Source organism: Hemicordylus capensis, chromosome 6 (genome assembly GCF_027244095.1).
Source record: "Hemicordylus capensis ecotype Gifberg chromosome 6, rHemCap1.1.pri, whole genome shotgun sequence".
NCBI lineage: Eukaryota > Metazoa > Chordata > Lepidosauria > Squamata > Cordylidae > Hemicordylus > Hemicordylus capensis.
The window spans coordinates 21,018,590-21,044,628 of NC_069662.1; the positions used below are offsets into that span (position 1 = coordinate 21,018,590).

The following is a 26,039-nucleotide window of genomic DNA, read 5'->3' on the forward strand; positions in this document are numbered from 1 at the left end:
GCGGGGCAGGGCTGTGAGAGTGCCATTTAAATGCAGCCCCACCCTACCCACCTGCAGTGTTTCCTCTAACAGGGATTTCCAAATGTTGTCCACTACAACTCCCAGCATCCCCAGCTGCAGTGGCCTTTGGCTGGGGATTCTGGGAGTTGTAGTCAACAACATCTGCGAATCCCTGTTAGATGGAACACTGCCCACCTGTCTTACTGTTTTAGGGTGGCTTTGCCTCTAACCCAGAGACGTAAGTTTTGGGCAGTATAAAAACATGTTAAATAAATAAATATGTTAAATAAATAAAAATAAATAACCAGCAGTGGCCAGTATGGGCGCCACAGGAGGCAGGGGTGGACAGGCGGATGGTGAGAGGCACCTTTAAGAGTAAAGCAATCGGTGCTTACCTCTTAGTGCACCTGAATGCTGCTTGGAGCAAAAAACAACAACAAACTTGGAGCAGTTTTAAAAAACAAACAAACCCAAGATAACTTTATCCCCACAGTGTGATTTAAGACAAGTTTGTGAGAAGGTCAAACTGTGGCATGAACACCAAAATGGCACAGATAGCAGGAATTCATGGCTTACTTAGGAAGGAGCATAGGAGCCCACGGACCTAGTTAGAGCATAGAATCAAATCCATCCTGCTTGGTTCTGCAGTGTTTTACTCAAAGCCAGATTATGACACACTGAGGCCCTAAGCTATGGCAAATTTAAAAGGCCCCATCACATTACCCACCCCCAATAATTTTGAAAGGACATTGAAAATAGAAATCTCTCTCTCTCTCTCAAATCTCCATATAAATAACCATATAAATATCCTTTCAGAGCAGGTCTTTTGGTAGCAAGCATGACTTGTTCACTTAGCTAAGCAGGGTCCACCCTGGTTGCATATGAATGGGAGACTTGGTGTGTGTGAGCACTGTAAGATATTCCCCTCAGGGGATAGAGCCACTCTGGGAAAAGCAGAAGGTTCCAAATTCCCTACCTGGCAGCATCTGCAAGACAGGGCTGAGAGAGACTCCTGCCTGCAACCTTGGAGAAGCTGCTGCCAGTCTGTGTAGACTATACTGAGTGAGATGGACCTATGGTCCGACTCAGTATATGGCAGCTTCCTATGTTCCTATATGAATATTTTTGGGCTGTAGATATTGTGTATCTTAAAACTGTGGGTCATTCAGATCCCATTCCCAGTTCTATTAATGCAAGAAGACAGGAAGCTGCTTTTTAATGAGTCAGACCACTGGTCGTTCCAGCTCAGTATTGGCCACAGTTCTCCAAGGTTTCAGGCTGTAATCTTTCCCAGCCTTTCTTAGAGCTGCTGTCAGGGATTGAAGCTGGAACCTTCTTCATGCAAAGCAGATGCCCTACAGAGCTATGGCCCCACAATACAATTGGTTAGCCTGAGATAACCCCTGGATTTATCTGATTTGCTTACATATTCAAGGGGAGAATTTAATTATGAATGAGTTAAGGAGAAAAGTCGACTGCCTCCACACAACATATGGGAATCCAATGGCGCAGTGGGGAAATGACTTGACTAGCAAGCCAGTGGTTGCTGGTTCGAATCCCCGCTGGTATGTTTCCCAGACTATGGGAAACACCTATATTGGGCAGCAGCGATATAGGAAGATGCTGAAAGGCATCATCTCATACTGCGTGGGAGAAGGCAATGGTAAGCCCCTCCTGTATTTTACCAAAGACAACCACAGGGCTCTGTGGGCACCAGGAGTTGACACCGACTCTACGACACACTTTACCTTTAAAGGCAATATTACCTCTCTCTTTTTTAAAGATAATGGAGCACCCATAGGAGGTTGCCAGTTTAGTTCTATTCACACGTTATACTCAACACTCTTGTGCAACAAGTCTACAGTGTAATGTACCGGTCTATACACAAGTATAGTTATTCACATTTTATGTTGAACGTAGGTACAAAAATACACTTCCTACTGGTACCATGCATTTGAAGGTCCTGTACCCAAGTTCATGTTTAAAATGAACACAAGTACAGTCATTCACACAAAATCATGTACATGAGTGCAGACATCTGTATACTTGTGCACAACATAATGTCTGTATGGCTTTTGAGTGGAGGGACAGCAGTAGCATATGTGTAGGCTTGTCCTGTCCGTAGGGTTGTCATTTTCCCTCCAACCATTTCCCCAATTAAAACTATCTCCCCCCCACAACCAGCTGTTTTTTCACCTCTGAGGGAACAGATGAAGTGTGCTAACAAGTCAGGGTTAACTCCTGGTGACCACAGAGCCATGTGGTTTTATTTGGTAGAATACAGGAAGGGTTTACCTTTGCCATCTCCTGTACTGTATGAGATGATGCCTTTCAGCATTTTCCTATATCACTGCTGCCCGATATAGGGGTTTCCCATAGTCTGGGCAACATACCAGCGGGGATTCGAACCAGCAGCCTCTGGCTATGCTAGGCAAGTCATTTCCCCGTTGCACCATTAGGTGGCTCTGAGGGAACAGATACAGGTGATATATTTTCCCCTGTAGCACCTAAGAAAAACAATTTTGCAAGGAAGAATCAGCAGGAGGGGAAAGGATTTCTTACACAGCGGCCCCTCCTTTGCTGTTCCTCTGCTCCTAATTGAACTTCTTTTTGTTTTAAAAAAAGAAACCAGTTGGAAACCATTACACTCTTCTGTTCAATGTCCAGTTTGGCTTTAGGTCACACATCCCGAGCTAACTTTTTTGGGTCACTTGCAGGTAACTTTTTTCCCTATAGAAAAGTGAACACTATTGAGCTAAGAAAACATCCTGCAATGATCATTATCACAGATTAAAATGTTCCTTATTCTGGGAAAGCCAGTTCCTTGTGAATGACCCAAGAATGGCAGCAGGGTGGCGTAGACAAGCTATCCTGGGATTACTTGTGTGCTCAGAAAGAGGTTGTGATTTCAGAATAGCCACCCTTGGAGGAAACATAACTGTAGAAACAAGCCCTAGATTAAATACCGCACTCCATAAAACCCCAAACTAGCCCTTTCCAAGGATATTGCTCCCTTAATAGCTGCAGAAAACGAGTAATGTTGGCTGCTGCTGTCTCTCCTGCTGTCATGGAAGAAGCTGCACCTGCTGAAATTCTCCCTTTAGACACAACTCTGTGAAAAAGCACTAAAGTCCTGCCTTGTATTGAGTCTGGCAATCTACTAATGGATTTCCTCACCTCACCCTGTCCTGAACTATGACCCCAGGGGCTAACTGTGTCAAGAGGCTAACAAGAAAGCAACATCCCGGCAAGGTGAGGGTAAGGAAATTTCATTAGCATAAACAGTACAGCATTTATGTAAAGCGCAGGCCCAGTCGTGAACACTTCGCCACCCCTTAGCAGCCAGCGCTTAGCAACCCCTTAGCAACAGCTTTTGTTCCTCCCGCCATGGGCCGATCCCGCCTCCATTGTTGGGGCTCTTTGCTGTTGGAAGGATTTGGAACCATTGTGATGTGGGGCAGGGTCTCTTTAAGCAGTCTTCCCCCCCCACCTCCAACCTACCCCAATTGGGGCCAAGGACACAGAGGAACCATTGTTCCAGCCATGAATGGGTACAGTCTTGGCATGAATGAGAGCCTTCTTTTTGTGGTTGCTGGGCTCTTTCCCAAAGCGGCTGGGAATGGACCCCGGTGCGACCCTTGTCAAATCAGGACAAGGATGGGGTGTTCCCGGAGGAGGGAAGGACAGCAGCTAGATTTTCCTACTGAGAAAGCGGGGACATGGGCGAAAGAGCCTCACACCAGGGATGGGGTTTTCGGTGGGATTCTAGAAGAGAGGGCAGCAGTTTAGGAAATTGGCCTTCTGGAAGATGGGGCCAGAGCTCAGTGGTAAGGTGGGCCCTTATGAATCTGAATGCAGAAGGTCCCAGATTCAACCCCTAGGATCTCCAGGTAGGGCTGGGAAAGACTCCTGCCTGAAACCTTGGAGAGCTCCTGCCAGTCTGTGCAGAAAAAACCGAAATGGACCAAGGGTCTGACTTGGTATATGGCAGTTTCCTAAGTTCCTCTAATACTAGCCTGCTCATCTCAGATTATGGGATGGGGCTGTACCTCAGTGGTAGAGCATCCACTACCTGGAGGGTTCAACCGTTTCAGGTGGGGCTGGGAAAGACTCCTGCTTGAAACCTTGGAGAGCTGCTGCCAGTCAGTGCAGACAATACTGAGATAGATGGACCAAGGTTCTGACTCAGTATACGGCACTTTCCTGTTTGTCTCCTTTTTTTAACCCTCTAGTCTTTTTCAAATGGGAGGGGTGCTCCCTTTCAGGGCCCAGACTGGCCAAGATGCTGAGGAGAGCTGATGTGATGTTTGGGGTACATATATCTTGCAGAGCTGGTCTTGTTGTAGCAAGCATGACTTGTCCTCTTAGTTAAGCAGGCTCTGCCCTGGCTGCATATGAATGGGAGACTAGAAGTATGAGCACTGTAAGATATTCCCTTCAGGGGATGGAGCTACTACTCTGGGAAGAGCAGAAGGTTTCAAGTTCCCTCCCTGGCAGCATTTCCAAGATAGGGCTGAGAGAGATTCCTGCCTGCAACCTTGGAGAAGCCGCTGCCCATCTGGGTAGACAATACTGAGCTAGATGGAAAAAGGGTCTGACTCAGTATATGGCAGATTCCTATGTTCCTAAATTCTGCCCTACAGGCTGAAGTCATTGGCTACTGCTGCCTAGGAGTCTACCTTCCATCATCCCTACTCAATAGATCCTACAAATTTTCTGATTATGTAAGAATAGCATACTTGTCAACATTTTCCTGAGGACGGTTAGTAGATGCAGCAATAGTGGGTGGAAGTGGCCATGTGTGTGATCTGAGGGGTGCAGGCCTCAGCATTCTCTGTGATGCGACCGTGATCTATTGCGCTTTGCTTCACCATTCAGCTGTCTCTGACAGCACTAAAGGTAACATGTAGTTGATTTATCACAGGAAATATTTGAAGAGCCAGGAGCAAAGGAGTCCACGGCCCCACAATAGGCCTTGTTGTCAATTTGCACATCCTAATTAGTTTTGGAGCTGCAGCACAGCTCATCTCTCTGTATCTGCCAACCTTCTTGAAGTTCATTTTTGAGCGAGAAATCCAAGAATCACAGAGAAACTCTGCTGATCTTTTTTGTCTGGGCGCTTCATCCAGCACTCTCTGAACTTAAAAGAACCTGACACCTTGTCTGTTTAATTAAAGGCATTGTAAATCTTCCTTGTGAGATATATTTTCCTCTCTCTATAGTTAAGGCCAACTCCAAAGGGGAAAAATAAAATAAAATCACAGCCAAGATGGATATGTTCCGAGGGGAATGAAAAGACCCAGAACCGAACACTGTTGTTATATAGTAAAAGATTGGTTTGGAGACCATTTAATGCACAGGCACCCCCAAGCTTATGGAAGTCCTCAGTGAGCATTAGACACTGAACATATTTCAAAGAGAGAGGGAAGGAAGGGCACTTCCAGACAGGAGCTGGCATCCAGGCTAACAAAGCACTTGCGTAAATGTGTTGCGCTATTGCAAGCCTGTTTCACTAATTCAGGGCTGTTCAACTTTGGCCCTCCTGCAGATCTTGGCCTACAATTCCCATAAATCCTGGCTACTGGCCACTGTGGCTGGGGATTATGGGAGTTGTAGTTCAAAAACAGCTGGGGGGGACCTAAGTTGAGCAGGCCTAGAGCTGTGTTCTAGAGTAGTGTTGCATGAGCGCAACCATGTTTGCGTGAGCGCAGCAAGGTGCACAACCTGTGGCCACCTGTGGCAAGCCTCATACGTTTTGCTGGGATCTTTTGCACAAGAGCGGAGTCCTGAGAATCCCTGTGTCTCCATGCAGCGACGTGATCTTCTTTTACCAGCACAACTTTGTTCACTGTGCAAGGGCTTCGTTAGTCACTCTGGATGGCAGCCACTGTGTTTAGTCTGGAAGTGTCCATTGGCTCCTTATGGTTTCACACAACATCATCACCCACCCATTGTCAACCCTGCACTTAAGCCGTCACATTTATTAATGGGGGCAATCGGACTGTTTTGAGAACGGCAGTAAGTTGCACAATGGCTGTATGTAAATTGTTGCTAGTGCTACTGTTTGGTCTTTTAGGGGGAGGAGCATGCCCAGATACAACACAGATAATAACAGGCCACAACAAAAACAGGAGAGGCAAAAAGGGGAAGGGCCACTGTACCATGGTCCAAAACACAATGAGATTGTTCTCATGATCAGCCCTACCCAGGTAGGACAGGCCTAGCCCGGGTACGGCTGGTCATGAGAAGCACCGGGATCACTCCTGACTGCGCCACGCCTCTGTTGGGTAGCTCAGCTTTTGTACCTGGGCTAAAAGTGAGGTAAGGGGACGTGCGCATATCTCTTACCCCACACATAGGTCACATAGGCCCTCTGGCTGCCAGTAGCTCCTTTTGGGCTGCCGGCAGCCATACTTACCACTGAGCTGGCGGCGGGGAGGAGTGGCCGGGAAGTGGGAACGTCCCCAATTTGGGATTCCAGGAGGCCGGATTTCCTCCCCCTCCCCCTCCTGATTGCTACGCTGCTCCTCACCAGCACACTGCTTGTCTGGGTGTGTGGGTGGTGGAGCTGGGAGGAGCCCACAGTCATGTGGGGGAAGACAGGTAGGATCCTGCCTCCCCCGCCCCTCCTCAGCCCCAGTGCTGAAGGTTGTGTGGATGACTTTATAGGCTGACATCCTGACCTTACAGGCTTGCTCAAGGTTATTGTGCTTAGCGCAAGGCTGCTGCAATAGCTACTGGCACTAGATGTGAAGCTTGTGTTCCAGATGAGTATTGCACCAGTGCAAGCACGTTTTCACTTGTGTATCAGGTGCACAGCCCATGGAATGCCTCATATGTTTTTAAAGAAACTTGTGCAAATAGAGCCATTTAGAAAATCCCCGGCCTTCAGGCAGTAATTCGATCTTCTCGCTCTGGCACAACTTTGCTCATTGCACGAGCAGATCGATGTTCAGGGTATCAGCCACTATATCGACTACAGTGTGGAGGTAGTGATACAGTCCTACTTGTGACTCATGGTGGGAAAGGAACAACGAGGTAGGGGTGGGTGCTATCAAGAGCACGTTTGGAAGTGTCCGGAGATAGCAATACACAGTGCTGATCATCTTAAAAGAGGAGACCAAGGGAGAGAGAGGATTTAAAGCAATAGGCTACTTTAGATCCAGAACTTCCAAGTGTGTTGGGCAAAGAGGGCTTCTTATGAGCTGGGGAAAGGATCCAGCAGATTCGGCTGAGTGGAGATTAAGCAGCCAAAATTATTGGGTTTTCTAGGAGAGTAATAAGAAAGGGGGCAAGGTCTTGAAGGTCCCAGTCCCCCCCACTCCAGTCCTTTGGGAACAGAGTGGTCAGGGAGAGCCAGCATGGTGCAGTGGTTAGAATGTTGTACTAGGACTGGGGAGACCCGAATTCAAATCCCCGTTCAGTCATGAAACTCACTGGATGACTCTGGGTGGGTCACTTATCTCTCAGCCTAACCTATTTCACAGGGTTGTTGTGAAGATGAACATAATCATGTACACTCCTCTGGGCTGCTTGGAGGAAGAGTGGGATAGAAATGTAAACATAAAATAAAATAATAGAGTAAAGAAATGGGGAAAGTTAGGAGCTGGGATTCCTGAGGATGTAGTGGGATCTAATAGAGAGGAATGTGTTGTGGGCGTGGAATCAGGACTCCTGAGTGTAATTTCATATGTTCCAACTATCTCTACTTACCAGGATCAATCTGTATTTTCTAGTACCTGTCCCTCTTTTGTGCATGTTTTATTTTCAGGGAGATGCTTGGGATACCTCTAAAAAAACCAGTAAATCTGCACTCATGCATTCTATAGTATTGTAGGGCGCAGCCCCTCTTCAAAGTCTGAGCGGGGAATGGATACATTTTAACCTCTGGAACCTCTGCAAACCTTTTTAGGAATTATAAATTCCTAAATTTTATAAATTCAATGAACACACAAGGAAATAGCACATATGCATGGCCATGCATAAGCATGGGTACAAAATGACAGCGCACAACTTTCTTTCCCTCCCTCCCACAGCCCCCTATCTAGATATAAATGTTGCTGGATGAGTTTAAATTGTAACTATTCTATAATAAAGTGCTACCAGGCCCACTGTGGGCTTAAACACCCTAAAAAGACATTTTTGAGCTTTCTAAAAGGGAAACTGTTATGATCAGTTTACGAACATGCCTTGCTTTGCAAACCTGTGCAGAGAAGGCTTATTGCATAGTAAATGAATACCACCTACAGCAACCCTTTTAGCATTGTGTAACGCCTTTGAACAGGGAGCACTCAGGTACTGATCTTTGGTGTGAGAACAAGGGTCTGTATGGATTTAACATTAAAACAGAAGTTGCTGTGGATTGTTCCCCATGGAAAAGCCTGGTTTTCTCCTTTCATCACAATAACAGATGTACATACTGTAACAGTGAAATGGATGCTGGTTCAGTTTCCCTGTCACATGACGCTCCAGGTGAGTTGCCTGCCTTTTTAGTTTTTTTAAAGTGTACATTTATTCATTTTAACGTTCACATTGTAACTTACCATCTATATGTTTATTTCTCCTAGGCGTACCTGTCGCTAATCCCAGCTCTCGCGAGAAGCTGCCGGACTAGCGACGGGACGGGGAGAAAATGGCCGCCTGGATGAGGAAGCGGTGGCGGTGGGCCTGGACCAGACCAGCCGCCAGGAGGAGAAGGCAGTGGCTGGGATGAGGAGGTGGTGGTGGGCCCAGCCCGGCCGCCAGGATAAGGAAGTGGTGGCAGGCCCAGCCTGGCCTGGCCACCAGGATGAGGAGGCAGCGGCAGGCCGGGCCGGCCACCAGGATGAAGCAGTGGCTAGGCCACCAGGAGGAGATGGCGGCGGGCCCAACCTGGCTCCCAGAATGAGGAGGAGGCAGCGGGCACGGCCCAGCCGCTGGGATGAGGAGGATGAAGAGGCCTGGCCCCCAGGATGAGGAGGCAGTGGTGGGCCCAGCCTGGCTGCCAGGAGGAGGCAGTGTCCACGCCGCCAGGAAGAGGTGGCGGCAGGCCAGGCTGCCCGCTGGAATGAGGAGGTGGCAGGAGGTGGGAAAGGGCCGGCTTGAAAGATGGCCAGAAACCACGGCTGGACGGTGGGGTGGGGGGGGGGGAGAAGCGGGCCAGGCGGGCCATCAGAGGCGCAGATGCTCTGAGCCCGGCCCAGCTAGTTATTTTTAAAAGCACAATACATTTAAAAACAATTGCAGAGCTGCTCTAGAGAATGTGGGGGTTAGGGTCATCATTAATTATCATCATTTAATAATTAATAAACAACTTTAATTGTTAGCCACCCATAACAAATTGTTCTCTGGCCAGCTCACAGCACATCATTAAAACATCCAATAAAACACACAAAACACATCAAATCATGACAGACAGACAGACAGAAACTCACACACCCAAAACAATTTAAAAACACACTCTCTCTCTCTCTCTCTCTCTCTCTCTCTCTCTATCTATATCTATATATATATATATATATATATAATTGTCATGTACTAGCTAATCAATGCTGTACATAGCCAGCTTCTGCTGAAAACTGAGTTTAACCAATAATAATCCTCAGCTCAATTCTGGAATAAGATTGCAACAGATTGCAGAAGGTGAGCTTCAAGAGCTGCCGCACTGCTCACATAATGTGGTGTCTGTGCACACCCAAAGTGCTACAGATACACAAATGCCCTTATTTTCATCTGTGAAGTGTTGGAGGGTGTGCTCTTCCAGGCTCTGGGAAGGGGGATTTTTGCTTTTGGGAGAGTGGAGGGTTGATGTGCTTTACAATACTGAGCACCACACCAAAGTTGGGTGGTGTGTGTTGGAGGGGGAGGGATTGGTGGCAGAGACAAGTGGGGAGTTGGCAGGGGTTTTGCAGGGAGTGCAAAGCCCGGAATAACAAACAGACAAAGGGGCCTGGTGAGGCGGTGATGGAGTAGAGAGAATGGGACACAATTTCCTATTCTCCCAGTGGAACAAGAGGCCCATTGTGGCATCAGTTCAGAAAAGGGGGTGGAGATGATGAGGGATGAATGGACATCTAGTACGAGAGACAGGAGTGAGCGCTCAGAAGCCTGAAAGAAGCAGAGAAAGCAATAATAGTCCAGTGGGTTAACGTCTGGATAAGGGGGATGCAGGGGGGCAGGTCTTTGAGCCCCTTTTCATTGCAGAGAGTGCCAGTGATGGACTCACAGAGGCTTTGGAGGATGGGATGGGACTCAGGAAGTCTTTCCTTTCTAGAGGATTCCAGCTCTGATAGCAGGTTGCTTAGCTCAGGTGGAACATGATGTAAATAAACAAAGGAGGTTTTGGCCAAGAGGTTGGGTGATGTTGCAACTTTGGCCAGTAAGACTGGGGATGAGGGAGGGACAATGTTGGATAGTCACGCAAAATGTTTGCCTGTGTGAAAAACACAAAATACAACCTACCAAGTAATATGGCCTCCATGATGATTTTCAGAGCAAGTGCTCTAGAAGGCTCCGGTGTGTGTTGGGCCACTTTAGAGGTATCAGTCTGCCTTATCCCAGAAGAGCAAGTGAGGGGATTGGGGTGCTCCACAGGCAGGCCATTACATGCCATGGGTCCAGGGCTAGCCCTATGGTTTTTGACTTTGGCACCCCTCCACAGCTGAGTGGTGCGGAGTTCCATCTTTAACTTCAGCCATGCAGGCTGCTCATTTCCGAGTTCGAATTGCCAGTCCATGTGGATGACCAGCGAATGGCTAACCTGCGTTGGTTTGAAGAAGATACAGTGGCAGAGAGCTCTCAATCTGTGATGGGGACAAAACCCGAATTCGTCAGAGATGAAAAGATGCTGCTGCTAATGTGGAAGTCTAATTTGGAAAAATAGTCTGAGACCATTTCCTTTTTGGAAATGAATGCTGAGGCGGGCAATTCATAGTCAAGAGAGGGAGTGCCGTTTATGAGGCTAGGTGTTTATTGGGGACTGAGGTGCAATGAGCAAAGAAGACGGTGAGGTGGGTCTCAGGATTGGTGAGACCCGCCTCCAGAGAGCTTGCGAGGAGAGCAGGCTAAGCCCGCTCTCCCCACAGATGACCATCAAGCCCTGCCTGGGTGGCCAGACTGCCACCCACAAGACTGCCGGCTCCGTCACGGAGCTGACGGGGGCTTGGGAGTTCGGAGGCCATGCAGCCCCCGGGAGTTCCAGCATGTTCTGTGCAAGTGCTCAGAGCATGCTGGAGAGACCCCCGAGCAGGGAGGCTGGTTTTTAGCCTCCCAGTCAGGGGGTCTCCTTGTGAGTTGCCATGGTGCATGGTTGCGCCACGGCAACATACGATTCAGAAACCCTGGTTAGCAGAGCGCTCACTCCGCTAACCTGAGCTAAGGGAAGGGCTGCAGAAGCGGGTTACCTGCTGTGAGGCAATCGGACTCGCCTACGAACCTGGTGGTTCTCACTGTCCACTAAAATCGGGCTATGCTCCCCTAGCCTGATTTTAGCCGATTGTGAGAATAGCCTCTGTGTATCCTGGGGTGCAGGGTGTGGTATTACATCTTACTTCCTTGCACCTGCACTGTTGAGCCATCTTTTGTACTTTTGCAAATGCACAAATATTATGTTCCATGGTGCATGTGATGTTGCGCAATATGTCAGACAAAGAGAAGAAAGGGTGGGGGCTCAAATGAACATTCTGCCCCCAGGCCTCTCAGAGTCTTAAAAAGGCCCTGCGGTCCATGGGGAGACTGACTGTTTAATAGTTTCAGGCTGGGCTTCCAGACTCAACAAACAGAGACTGAGGAGCTAAGCCAAAGTCAGGACTTATATAGGGCCTGCTGGGATCTTATTGGCTCCTCAGGTCACCTGTTCCATTTGGGCTGAAGGCTGCAGTGCACTTCCTGCTTACCTATAGAGGCTTGTTTCAGAGGATCAGAGATTAGATCAGCAGTTCCATCTACGTGCAAGCTGCCTAGCAGCATTGGGAATACAGGGCTTTACTACCACAAACCCTCAGGTTTGAGGCCCTCCATGCCTTATACTTCCCTCGAGTCCCATGTAAGGAGTGCCATTTCTAGTCTAGGCATTGACTGCATTTGGGAAACAGAACTTTTTCTTTACCAGCAGACGATAACGGCTGCCACGCAACTCCAGGTGACGCAGCAAACCCTTTGCGTCTTGGTTTCCTCGTCATCTTCGTTGTTGCAGCAGCAGAAGCGGATCAGGTAGACGCAGATGAGAACCAGGCTGATGGCAAAGCAGAGGCCCGAGATGCTAGCCAGAAACAGCAGTGCCTGGGAGGGGAGAAGAAATACAAACAGTCAAAGGCAAGAAACAACTGATTTTAGGCCCACAGGCCTTCATGACTGGGAAAACATGATGAATCCAAGTTGTTCACATCCCAAACAAGCTACAAACCTCCCCTGGAGCATTTCTAGACAGCAGCTTTACCGCGGATTTACTGAGAGGCTTTACTGCGAATTTGCCCCCCAAACCTACACAAAACCCTACTGGGTTTTTTAAGCTTGGTAATAAATCGGGCTCTGTTTCAATGTACAATGAAAAACCCGAATCCTGTGTGAAGTGCTTCCAGGGACTCCGGGGTAAAACTGGCCGATAGGAAATGCACACTCTCCATCCTGGAGGAGAAGCGAGCTAAAAAAAAACCTGTCTGGAAATGCTTCTGCTTTCTTTCTATACTTAGCCAAGTTTCTGGTCCTCATGCATGTGAAGATGTGTTGGGAAGCATACAGACGGCGTCCAGAGCAGTTGTGCCTCATGTATTCACCTTCCCAAGTAGGCTGCAGAATCCAGATTATACACCCTGCATCATTCACTTATAGAAGCATTCTATCCTGCCACAATGTTGGTATATCCCCACTCCAAGTCACCCCTGAAAACAAACATTGGTAGCCCCTCCATCATGCAAACTGCTTCTTGGGCTGATGCATGTCCCAAATTGTCTTCTTATCTTACTACTCTTTAGCAGTTGTGACAGCTCAGAAGAATAGAACGAAACCCCAGTTCACATGTGTATTACATTGTTTGCAAATTGTATGGCTTATTTGAAATAGACTATTTTCCCCCCTATTGTGTTGTTAGCTGCCTTGGGTGTTTTTTTGTTTTGTTTGTTTTTTGGTCATTAGAAAAAGGTGAGCTATGAATATTAAAATGCATCAAGAGGCCTGTTTCCTCAGCTAGAGCCTCCCATCCTTCAGAATATGAAAAGCCTCCCTCTTCAAGGAAAGCATGTCAGCAAATTCTTGTGCCCACAAAAAGACATTTTTGTGTCTTACAGAGGTCTTCATATCTGACTGATCTTTTGGGTGTTAGGACAAGTTCTTTCCCCCCATTGTGGATTTATGTTTAGTGGTTGGTATCCTGACTAGAGGAAGTCTTATTGAAATTTAGCAGTCCTTTAGAGTATCTCCTGAGTAGCACTACTGAGTAATTTAGTCAGGGTGTCAGCCATTAAGGCTATGCACATGACTGGGTGGGTGGGTGGGCAGGCAGGGTCAAACTCACCTCCCCCCCCCCCCACAGATGATCAAGTGTATTCTTCTGGGAGTGCGGCTCCCACTCCCAAACTCTCCATGCTGCTCCAAGCAGCGCATATCTCCAGAGGCCAGGACGATGCATCCCAGCCTCTGGATATCCAACAATGCGCCACAAGCTGAGTGTGGTGCATTGGGGGATACCCCGATGAGTTGGACACTCTAGGTAGACACATGACCCCAGCGCTGGACTGCCAGGCTGGGCAGTGCTAGGCTGGGCTACCATAGCCTGGGTTAGGATCTTCATGAGCACAGCCCTAACATATTTTAAGGCTGTAGCTGCTAAAATATGAAGGACATTGAGCCGATTCTCATGATGGAGAGAAACCAGGCTAAAGGAGCCCAGCCCAGTTTCTCCCCATCATGAGAACCACTGGGCTCATGGGCGAGTCCGGTGGTTCAGCGGCGGCTAGCCCACCTACGAACCCCTCCCCTAGGAACCCCTCCCATTTACTGATCGTGTGCCCCCATGGTACGGCTCTGTGCCATGGTGACACATGAGTAGACCCCTGACCAGGAGGCTACAACAAGCCTAATGGCTTCGGGGGTCTCCCAAGGAGACACTCGCGCATGGCATCCTGGGACTTCTGGGGGCCGGGCGGCCCTCAATCCCTGCCGACTCCGTGACGGAGCTGGTAGTTGTGTGGGTGGCCAATCTGGGGATCGTCTGCAGGGAGAGTGGGCAGAACCCGGTAAGGCTCTACACACGGATCGTGTGTAGAGCCTCCCCATTAGCTATTCAGTAAGGTGGAATATACATTGATTCAACAACAACACCCACAAATTTTGCAAGCATTACATTTTGAATAAAATATGCAAACTGAGGTTATACCGCTAAGCACATTTACTGGTTAACTGTATATAGGTTAAATGTCATATAGGAGTTAAACCCTATATAACTCCATGGGACTATAAGGCTGCATCCTTAGCACATTTAACTGATAGTGAGGCTATTCTCATGACCGTGCAGAACCAGGCTAAGGGAAGCCAGCCCAGTTCTGTGTGGTTGTGTGTTGCAATGGGAGCTGTGTGGCTCCCGGCAGCAAACCCTCAAAAATACCCCTCCCCTTAAACGAGGTTAACAGAGCAAGTGCTCCATTAACCTGGTTTTTCCGATTGTGAGATGCCACGGTGCGGCTCCATGCTGTGGTGACTCATGAGGAGACCCCCTCCCAGCCTCGGGGGGTCTCCCTAGAATGCTCCCAACACTTGTGCGGGGCATCATGGGACGTCTGGGGGCCAGGTGGCCCCCAATCCCCGCCACCCCTACTGGCTCCATGATGGAGCCAAGAATTGTGTGGGTGGCCGATCTGGCCGCCCAGTGAAGGCTCCCTGCCTGTGTGTGGGGAGAACGGGCTAGGTTTGCTCTCCCCACAGAGCCTGGTTAGGCTGTACACATGGATTGTGTGTAAAGTCTCAGTAAGTGCCACTGAATGTAGTGGACCTTCTGAGTAGACATTCACAAAGCTGGGAGCACAGTTTATATAATACAGGCTATCTTACATTCATATAGTTTTGTTTGTTCATGTTCATACAGTTTTGTTGGCGTTTAGAATTTGAAGCTTTGTAAGCACAAAGGGTGGGATACTTTATCTTATTGGCACAGACTACAAAGAGTTGGGTGCTGGGTCTTGTTTTAGAATCCCATCACCCATACAACGAAGCATGACTCCTGTGGCTTCTTTAAGTAAAGGACCATCTCTCCCTTCCATAAAACTGCCCACCCACTACAGTAAACTGGGAGGGGCCTTTTGTACATTGTGAGGATTTGCTTTAGGTTTCGAGGAGCCCTCAAATCACTGCCCCCATGAGCTCTCTCCTACCTGGAAAGACCGTAAGAGAGTGCCACCACCACCACCACAAGGCTACATTGGCACAGAGGGGTCAGTAATGGGCCCTCAGCAGCTGCCCAATGCAGGGACAGCCTGAGGTATTGTGATGTCTCAGGTGAGGCACCAAATACTATCCCCCTTTCAAAAGTGACCCTTGCAAGCTTTGAAAGTTTAAAAGGGAGTCAGAGAGGAAGGAGGTTTGCCAGCAGCTTCCTCTTCTTACCTCACACTTCCTACAAGTTTGCAAGAAGTGTGAGGAAGGGGCACTCTTTGCAAGTGTCAGATTGGTCCTGAAGAGCTCCTCAGATGGCACTGGCAGGGGGCATCTTGCTGCTCTGCTGCCGCCCCAGTAATCTGCCACCTGAGGCCACTGGCCCACTTTGCCTCATGACAGGGTTGCCTCTGGCCCAACGTGCAGGTCTGACAGCAGCCCGGCACGTTCCACCACTCCCTGAGGTGAGGTTGGTGGTGAAGTGTGGAAGGGTCTTCTGGAACCAAGTGTGTTAAAACTCCCTGCTTGAGGAGGCATAGCTGCCTGGCTCCCTCACTGCCAGTGAAAAATGCTTTTATTCTTGCAAGTGTTTTGATTTATGTGGTTTTTACTTCATTTTCCTTGATTAGCTCTTTTTATGCTGTTGTTTTGCTAACTGTATTCTTCTGCTGTTATTATCCTTGTGTTGTGTGAGGTGCCTTGAATCATCCAGATCGGAGGGGAAAGGAGAGAAACAAAATTTTACTAATAAAACAAATAAAAAATAAGTTTTCCGTACTCACAAACACGCTCCTTTTTTTGAGGGAAGCTGCAACAGGATCCCAACAATGGACCATGACAGTGTTCCCTCTTTCTGTGTACACACACACACACAACACACACACACCTCGAGGTGCTTGACAGCTTTTCTGGAGGACACTAAGGCTCAGAAAACAGCAGTCACACCCTGTTACTGGTACTGCCTGAGGCGTCGCCACCAAAGAAGGGTAGGGATGGAAGTGTTTATCCGTCTCATGCGCCCTCCGTCCCTCCCCATCCCACAAACATACAAACAAACAGATTACAGGCAATCTGACAATTTGCCTCAGGCTTAGACACTACAATCTGTGCCCACGGCAGCTGGCAAGGCCAGAGGGAGCAGTCGGAGCGGGCAGGGGTTAGTTCGTCACACTCACTGGTCTTTCGAGACCTGAAAAGATCACGAGGACGCATCTAAGCACCTCCAATGTCATGAACACACAGGCATCCAGAGTGCCACTATACATGCAGCCATATAACCTACCAGCCACATGACTCCGTCCACGCATCGACTCAACACTGCCATCCCTCCCTCCTCCTCCTCTTTCTACTCATCCTCCAACATACGTGCTAATACCCCCCCCCAACTCTTCTCTATTTTCTTACACCTATTTACCCAATAGCTGTGTATCCTTCGTCTTCTATCCACACACTACTACCACCACTACAACTGCTTCAGCAGCTATTACTTCTTGGCACTTAGAATATTTATATACCACTTTTCATGAAAAGCGCACAAGGCAGTTTACACAGCAAAAGGAATGAGATGTTGTACTTGTTGTACACCGCCCAGGCCTTTGGATGGGGCGGTTTATAAATATAATACGTAAATGTAATAAATAATAATAAAATGATGGTTCCCTGTCCCAAAGGGGCTCAGAATCGAACTCAAGGGAGACATTAGCAGCAGCCAGTGGGAGGGATGAAGGGATGAAGAGGGACAGCTGATTATTTATTATTGCGTTTATATTTTGCTCTTCCTCCAGAGATCTCAGGGCAGCATACATGGGATACCCTGCCTTTTGTCCCCACACCAACCCTGCAAGGTAGATCAGGTAGAAAGAGAATGCCTAGCCCAACATCACCCTTGGCTGAGTGGGGACTTGAATCCAGGTCTCCCTGCTCTTTGTCCAACGTGCTAACCACTACACTACAATGGATCTTCCTCTACTAAATGTTAAGAGACCCACCTTTTAAAAAGAGACCCACCTTTTTGCACCTTTTAGGAGGGGCTGGTGCCGCTGCTCCTACCCATCTGTCCAGCCCTGCATCCCGACACAACACCGGCTCATGTCTTCATACATATTTATAGCCCACCTTTTGTTCATGGTGGCTGTGTATTCAGGGCTTTCAGTCAGTCTCCCATCCAGATACTGACCATACTAATACCTGTTTAGCTTCAGCAAGACTGCTGCGTATGCACCTATTCCACTAAGCTATAGAGGTTAGTGGAATATGGGGTGGTGGTGGTGGTCTGCGGAGCTTCCCGCTCCCCACAGCTGCCCTCTCTTATTTAAGAAATCAGCCATTTGACCTCTCTTCGGCCTTTCCCCCTCGGCGCAGCAGCCATTTTGGAGGCCGCCATGCCTGCACAATTGACCGTACAGGGGGCGAGTCAATTCGAACAGGGGGTGGTTCGGTTTGACCCCGACATCGAACCTGTTTGCACATCCCTAGTAGGAACCTGCCTCTACGCTGAGATCATCTACCGAGGCTCTGCTTTGAGTGTCCCGTCTCCGGAAGTTAGGATGAGAGCTACTGGGAGCAGGCCTTTCTGGTGGTGATGCCCCAGCCTGTGAAATATCCCCATATTCTCCAGGCACCTGCTTTTGATTTCTTTTAGATGCCTGGGGGAAATGGGCTTATTGACTAACGTCTTTGGTGGGTTGTAATTGTGAGTGGCTGTTGGTTTTTAATATCTGTTGGTGCTGCTGGTTTTTGGATTTGTAATCTGCACTGCATTTTTAATGTATTCTTGGTTTTTTTACATTTTTGTAGGCAGCCTCGAATTGTGATTTGTTGGAAAGGATGCATGAAAACCCTTTAAATCAAGTAATGGATGAAAAAAAACCCTTTAAATCAAGTAAGTAATTTCCACATCCCCCCCAGATATTGTTGGGTCCCCAAACTCTTATCATGGGCCGATAAAGGCCGAGAGGAGAGCTGGTCTTGTGGTTAAAAGCATGACTTGTCCCCATAGCTAAGCAGGGTCTGCCCTGGTTGCATCTGAATGGGAGACTTGATGTGTGAGCACTGCAAGATATTCCCCTCAGGGGATAAAGCCGCTCTGGGAAGAGCATAAGGTTTCAAGTTCCCTCCCTGGCTTCTCCAAGATAGGGCTGAGAAAGATTCCTGCCTGCAACCTTGGAGATGCCGCTGCCAGTCTGTGAAGACAATACTGAGCTAGATAGACCAATGGTCTGACTCAGTATATGGCAACTTCCTATGTTCCTATCATCTTGGGTCTACCATGATCTTCAGCCATGGTGGCCTTTGGCCACTGTGATTGGTGATGATGGGAATTGAAGCCCAACAGGGATTCTCAGACTTGGGTCTCCAGATTTTAGAAGTCTGAACTGTGGCTCTGCACAGCTGCTACTCACAGGTAAACATAAGACTACAAAGACATCATGTGTAGTACGGCTCTCATAGGACCATGGAGAACCAGGTTGAAATCCCGCCCCCCGCCCCTAGTCAGCTGTGAAGCCCACTGGGTGACCTTGGGCCAATCACTTTCTCTGAAACTAACTTACCTTACAGGGTTGTCATTTAGGATAAGGGAGCGGGGACAGAAAGTGAGAACTTTGTACAGCATCCTGAGCTCCTTGGAGGAAGGATGGGATAAGAATTTTGTAGCAATATATGGATGGCTAAAATAGGAATATTTGAGGGGAGAGGTGGCTGGACTAAAATATGGATGGATGGATGAATAGACGGATGGACATTATGAGGATGGACATTATGAGCTTTTATGAGTCAGGGCTCAACTCCAGAGCTTGCTCATTCTCTGCTCTGAAATACAATAAGGCTGAGAAGAGAGCACCCCTGAACAAGAGTGCCCCTTCCATGAGGCGAGGTGGGGCAGTCAACTCAGGCAGCAGAGATTTAGGGTGCCAGTGAGGCCACAAAAAGCTCTCCTGCGCCCACTTAAAAAGGGAGGGGTAAGAGGGGAGGAGAGTGCGCATGGGGGGGCATTTGGTGTCCTGCCTCAGGTGCACCGAGGTTTTGAGCTGCTATTACCCCTGAGAATGTGCAAGGTACGGTTTCCTCTGCATGGAGTAAGCACACCAGGGGCCTAGCTATAATTGAACAAGGTGGTGGTGGGACACACTCACAAATGTCCCTGGGCCCCTGAGGGAGGGAGGCCCGCGGGCTGGGTGACAGATTGCTCTTTGCTCTCCCCCTCGTCCCCCTCTGAAGACGGAGGAGGGCGGGCGGGCGGGCAGGGGGCCATCTTCACTTTTTGTCACAGGTCCCATTTGCTACATCCCTGAAGCTCCTTACTCTCCGAGGAAGGGCTTCCAGATCCGCTTCTCTTCAAGCCTGAGAAGGATGGACTGAGAGGCAGATAAAGATAATGGGGATAGAAACAGAGAGATGAGGACACAGATGAACGTGAATCTCTGTGTTCTGTCAGTACTTTGAGTCTATCCTCCCCCTCTGCTCTCCCTCTCTCTGACACACTCACAGAGCAAATTGGATCAGCTGCAGCTGTGAGGCTCAGCCTGACCTACATATCCGCAGTTACAGCGCTCGCCTCATCGCTGGCACTGTGAGGGAATCTGCTGCCACAAACCCCCGCCCACTCACCCGCAGGGTGGGATGGTGCTGCTCAGTCCCGGACTGATCCGTGACTCCCCACTGGCAGCTAAACCGCAGCGCATGCTTCAGACTTCGACAGGTTCCCACAACTTCTTTGCCCCACAGCCTTCCTCAGCCTCCATTAGGGATGTGCAAAGCTCCGAACCAGTCCGGTCAGGCACGGGGGGGTGGGGGTTGTAGCTTTAAGGGCGGTGGGTGGTATTTCCCCCCCACCGCTCTTCCCCCTCTGGCGCTGTGTTTTTAGATAAAGATTCTGGGGCGGCAGCGTTCCTCCCTGCCACCCCTGCCCCCATCGTTAGCCTGCAAGTGCCGAAGTTAGTAACACGCATGCGCCCGTTCTGCCGCGCGTGTGCACCCGTCTGCGGAGCGCACGCGCGGCGGCGGGTGCACACGCGCGGCAGAATGGGCGCATGCGTGTTACTAACTTCAGCACTTGCAGGCTAACGATGGGGGCAGGGGTGGCAGGGAGGAACGCTGCCGCCCCAGAATCTTTATCTAAAAACACAGCGCCGGAGGGGGAAGAGCGGCGGGGGGGGGAGTACCACCCCCCCTGCCCTTAAAGCTACAACCCCCCTCCGTGCCGAACTGCCGGACCGGCTCGGAACCGGATCGGTTCGGAGGCCTCCAGCATGGCCTCCAAACCGGTTCGGGCACATCCCTTGCCTCCATCACTGTATCACATATATGCTTTGCTCTGCCCCTAGAGATTTGTGTTTCCTCTGGCTCTGGAGTAATCGTTCATAGAAGTGATGAATTTACTAAAATGGGCCTGAAAGGGCTGAGCATGAACCAGGTTTAGCCGATCCAAAGTGGGAAAGGCCTCCTACCTGCTGCATCAATTGATTGATTTCTCTCACATTTACATCCCATCTTTCCTCCATAGAGTTCAGGCTGGCATACACGTATGGGTTACCCCCTACTCTTATCTTCACCACAACCCTGTAAAGTGGGTTAAACGGAGAAAGAACAATTGACACAAGGTCATCCAGTGAACTTAATGGCCCAAGCAGGGATTTGAACCTGGGTCTTCTGAAGCCAACCACCTCAGAAGCCACTGCAACCACTACACCACACTGGTTCTGTTAGGCCAAGGCCTTGTGGTTGGAATGGCTGGAGGAAGTGGATATGTTTAGCTTGGAGAAGAGAAGACTGCGGGGAGAGATAATAGCTTCCATGAAGGGCTGTCACTTAAAGGGCGGTCACTTAGAAGAAGGAGCAAACCCTTTCTCTGTTGCTCCTGAGGGCACGACTAGAACTGGGTTGCTCCTGCTAAGTGGGCAAAGAGGCACCTTTTTAATGTGGTGATTCTCTTTATTTAGTAGGGGGAGAGTAATTGGCCCTATCCAGCCCCAGCACAGTACTTCCAGTGACTGTTGCTGGTGTCTAAATTGTGTTTTTTTTAGAATGTGAGCCCTTTGGGGACAGGGAGCCATCTTATTTATTTATTTATTATTTCTCTGTGTAAACTGCCCTGAGCCATTTTTGGAAGGGCAGTATAGAAATCAAATAAATAAATAAATAAATGAAATAAATGGCAAGGAAGCAGATTTAGGCTGGACATGAAGAAGGATTTCCTAACTGCAGGAGCTGTTCTACAGTGGGACAGTCTGCCTCATGCAATGGTGGGCTCTCTTTCACTAGAGGTTTTCAAGCAGAGGCAGGAGGGACATCTGTCAGGGATGCTGTTGCAGACTCCTGCACTGAGCAGGGGGTGGACTAGAAGACCTCCCAGGTCCCTCCCAACTCTGACATTTTATTGTTCTCTGACCAACACCTACATTCCCAAACACTCACAACGAGGGAATGTCTGTGCATTCTCTTCTCCCCTCTGCAGCCTGGTCCAAGCCCTATTTGTATGATATCTTAGTTTATATGAAGGTGTGGACAGGGGACAATAAGATTGATATCACTGGCCCCTGACCTCCGTGCATTCAGCTTGAGGCTCTGTATGCATAAATGACCCTAACCCTGTTGCAGGGTTCCTGATCGTAACAAAGAGAGCCTGCGCAGATCCCACTTGTATGCAGGCATGCTCTGTTCAGGCCTTTGAGTGGATGCATGGTGGCTGGGAGTCGGCCCAGAGGACATGATCCACTCCACTTGTCCCTATCCATGGAGAGAAGTGCTAACAGGGCTAAATAGCCCCATGTGACAAACGACTTGAATACCATTGCAAAACGGGCCTGCTTGGGTTTCTAGATAGTGCTTGAATTATAGCAGGGAAGGGAACAAATTCCTAAGGTTCCCAATGACTCCTTAACTCTCAGTTTTAACCACATTGTAGCCCCTGGTGGTCTCCTAAAACACCCAAGGAAACCATCACAAAAGATAAGGGGGTGCTCTTTGGCCTCCCTGTAATTCAGGTACTGTTCTTAAGCCTTTCACTGAAATAGCCAATAGGGCACTTTCCACATGGGCTTCTTGTACTGCCACCCAATTGGTTCTTTTCTACTTTCACTCACATGTGGAATTCCAAAGCTCCTTCTAGATACAATGCATTTTTTGTACACAGATTCACCTTTCACCTTTCATCCCTCCAGTTCTTCTTGTTCGTTGTATCTGGGCATGCACTTCAAAGAATGATTGTCGCAATTTTGTAATGATGGTTGCAATTTTGAGATAGTCCCTGACACAGAGCAGCAGGGAAGGTGGAGCCTTTCCCACCTAGAACCAGTTTGTGCAGGCTGTAGTCAGCACAGTTCAGTTTTATTCTCTCTGCAATAAAGAAGTCTTATTTTCTTGTTCAAGTGCCTGGCCTTGCATGGAACTCAAATTATCAGAAGTGGTGAACAAGAAAGGCACAGCAGCAGTTAGGGGTGTGTATGAAACCAGCCTGGCCAGTTTGATTCGAATCCGAACTGGATTCAAACCAACCTGGCCCAATCTGGTTCCGTGTTTGGTCAAACCAGGTCTGGTCCAGTCCGACCACTGAACTGGGCCAAACCGGTTCAGGAGATATACTTGTATAGGGGACAAGGATTTTCCTTTACCAGTAAAGGGGCATTCCCGAGGTGGCAGAAGTGAGAGGGGGCAAAGCTGCTTACTTACCCCGGCTGCTTGCTGCTGCTCACCCTCCTGACATGGCAAGTACACTCCCTCCTCCTTTACCGAGTTGGCAGCTTGGCAGCAGCTGAGTAAAGGCGGTGGGGGGGGGACGGACCGTTTGTGCACACCCCTAGCAGCTGTCTCTGTTTTGCACCCCTCTGCAGAACAGAAGGCCCAGGAGCCTCACAAGAAGGCCTGAGGCCTGCTTACAAGGCTCTTTGAACTGAAAGGTAAAAATGGAGCTCTTGCAACCTCTGCCTTATCATCAAATGTCTGGAAATCTTTCGGAATCCTGGAGAAAATTCAGACAGAGATTTGAACTGTAACTTGCTACCATAGGGCAGTGGTCCCTCTAATATTTTCCATCTCCGTGCGGAATGAGTTTTGTTCTGGGCGGCAGTATCAAGGCACTGTCATGCATTCAGAGTGGGGCCTTCCTAATTCAACCTGAGTTGAATCTGAGTTGGGATCTAAAATGAACTGAGCGGACATTAGAAAACTTGTGAGCACGCACACACTTGCACGCCTTAGAGGGAACAGTGCCATAGGGGCTGAGAACAAGCCTGATAAAATAAAATCATCTCTCCTGTTGCATATAGTGGGGGAGGAAGCACTAGAGTTTTATAATAATTTTCACTTTGCAGAAGATGGAAAAAATGAAATTTAGTGAAATCATTGGGAGATTTGAGGAGTATTGCATGCCAAGAAAAAAAGAGACATTTGAAAGTCATGGATTCTTCACATGCATGCAAAAATTGGATGAAACTATAGAGCAACATGTTACAGAATTAAGGACTCTCAGCAGGACCTGTTATTTTGAGGACCTGGCAGATTCACTCATTTGGGACAGGATTATTTGTGGTAGGGATAATGCAGTCTGTGAAAGGCTACTGCATGAGGAAGGCCTCACTTTAGAAAAGGCTCTGAAGATTTGCAAGGCTGCCAGAAGTGTGAAATTCCAAGCAAAATAACTGAAGGCATCTAAGGAAATTTCATGAACTCAATAGGAAAGATGTGAGGCAGCAAAAGCAAACTGTAGTAATGCAACAGCCAATTAAGAAGGCTCACACTAAAGCCAATGGTAGCTCAAGACAAGAATGCAGGAACTGTGGCATGCACCATGGTCCTAGACAACAAACCATATTGCAAAATGTCGCAGGACCAGCTCCTGGGAGAGGAGTTGTATGTGGATGTGATAGAGTCAAGTGGAGTTACCAGCAGAGACTGGATCCAACCAATGGAGCTGAATTGAACAATTATAGCCTTTAAACTGGATACTGGTGCTCATCTTAACATTTTGCCAGAACATGAATATAAAAGACTGAAATCTAGGACAAAACTTCACCCAACTAAAGTATGGGTCACTGGGTATTTAGGATTGCAAATACCAGTTATGGGACAATGTTCTGCCAGCATTATCTACAAAAATACCATATATGAATTGGCATTCCTTCTATTATTATTGTTATTATTATTATTACTATCTCTTGTCCACACAGTCAGACAGGTGTTATTGACTGGTTTGTGAATCCAGACATCGAGGCCTTCCCAAGGACCTGGGATGGCTGAATTTTATCATCAATACTGTTGGTTATTATAGATATCGTCACAAAATATAGGCTGTTCCCAGTAAAGTTGCTTTTTGTAATTGGCTGATGGTGATTTCTGTGGCCCCTATGGTGTTGAGGTGCTCTTCATTCTTTTGGAATTGCACCTAGGGTGCCAGTTACTACTGGGATTATTTTGGTCTTTTTCTGCCACAGCCTTTCAATTTCAATTTGTAGATCTTTGTATTTTGTAATTTTTTCTATTTCTTTTTCTTCTATTCTGCTACCCCCTGGTATTGCTATGTCGATTATTTTAACTTGTTTTTTCTTCTTCTCAACTACAGTTATATCTGGTGTATTGTGTGGCAGATGTTTGTCTGTTTGTAGTCGGAAGTCCCATATTTTTGCATCTTCATTTTCTACAACTTTTTCAATTTTATGGTCCCACCAATCTTTGGGTACAGGTAGCTTGTATTTTTTGCAGATGTTCCAGTGTATCATCCCTGCTACCTTGTCATGCCTTTGTTTGTAGTCAGTCTGTGCAATCTTTTTACAACAGCTGATTAGGTGGTCCACGGTTTCATCTGCTTCTTTACAAAGGTGGCACTTGCTGTTTGTTGTTGACTTTCCTACTTTTGCTCTTATTGGATTTGTTCTTAGTGCCTGTTCTTGTGCAGCCAGTATTAAAGCCTCTGTTTCTTTCTTCAAGTTGCCATTCTTAAGCCATTGCCAGGTCTTGGTGATGTCTGATTTTCCAATTATATTGTGTAAATATTGACCATGCAGTGGCTTGTTTTTCCATTTTTGTGCTCGATTCTTGACTTGTTCTTTCTTGTAGGCCTGCTTTGTTTCATTGGTGTTGAATAGTTTCTCATTATTGACCATTTTAAGTGCATCTTCTTCACTGTCCTTTATATATTCTTCAAGGCCTCTTTTCTCCTTCTCTACTTTTTGATGGACTTGCAGCATTCCTCTTCCACCTGAGCTGCGAGGGCGGTATAGCCTATCTACATCACTGTGGGGGTGCAGAGCATGATTGATGGTCATGATTTTCCTGGTCTTATGATCTGGCGTCTCTAGCTCTGCCTGGGTCCAGTCTATTATTCCTGCAGTATATCTGATAATAGGTATAGCCCAGGTGTTTATGGCTTGTATGGTGTTCCCGCCATTGAGTTTGGACTTGAGGATTTTTCTAACTCTTCTGATGTATTCACTTCCAATTTTTCTTTTAACTTCAGTGTGTGCGATGTTATCAGCCTGGAGAATGCCCAAGTATTTGTAATGTTCTTTCTCTTCCAGGTTCTTGATGTTGCTTCCATTGGGCAGTTCTATTCCTTCTTTTTTTGTTATTTTCCCTCTGTTCATTATTAATGCAGCACACTTGTGTAATCCAAACTCCGTTGCTATATCGCTGCTGCTGCTTCTTCTTCTTCTTCTTCTTCTTCTTCTTCTTCTTCTTCTTCTTCTTCTTCTTCTTCTTCTTCT

The 26,039-nt window shown here is 48.0% G+C and overlaps 1 protein-coding gene across 2 annotated transcripts in view; it reads right to left on the minus strand.

Moving 5' to 3' along the window:
* Positions 1 to 26,039, minus strand: part of TTYH1 (tweety family member 1) — a 110,367-nt gene that overhangs the window by 60,188 nt on the left and 24,140 nt on the right. For both annotated transcript variants that reach the window (XM_053265871.1, XM_053265872.1), the window contains exon 2: positions 12,086 to 12,258. In XM_053265871.1, the coding sequence (XP_053121846.1) occupies positions 12,086 to 12,258 (173 nt within the window). The remainder of the gene's footprint in view (positions 1 to 12,085; positions 12,259 to 26,039) is intronic.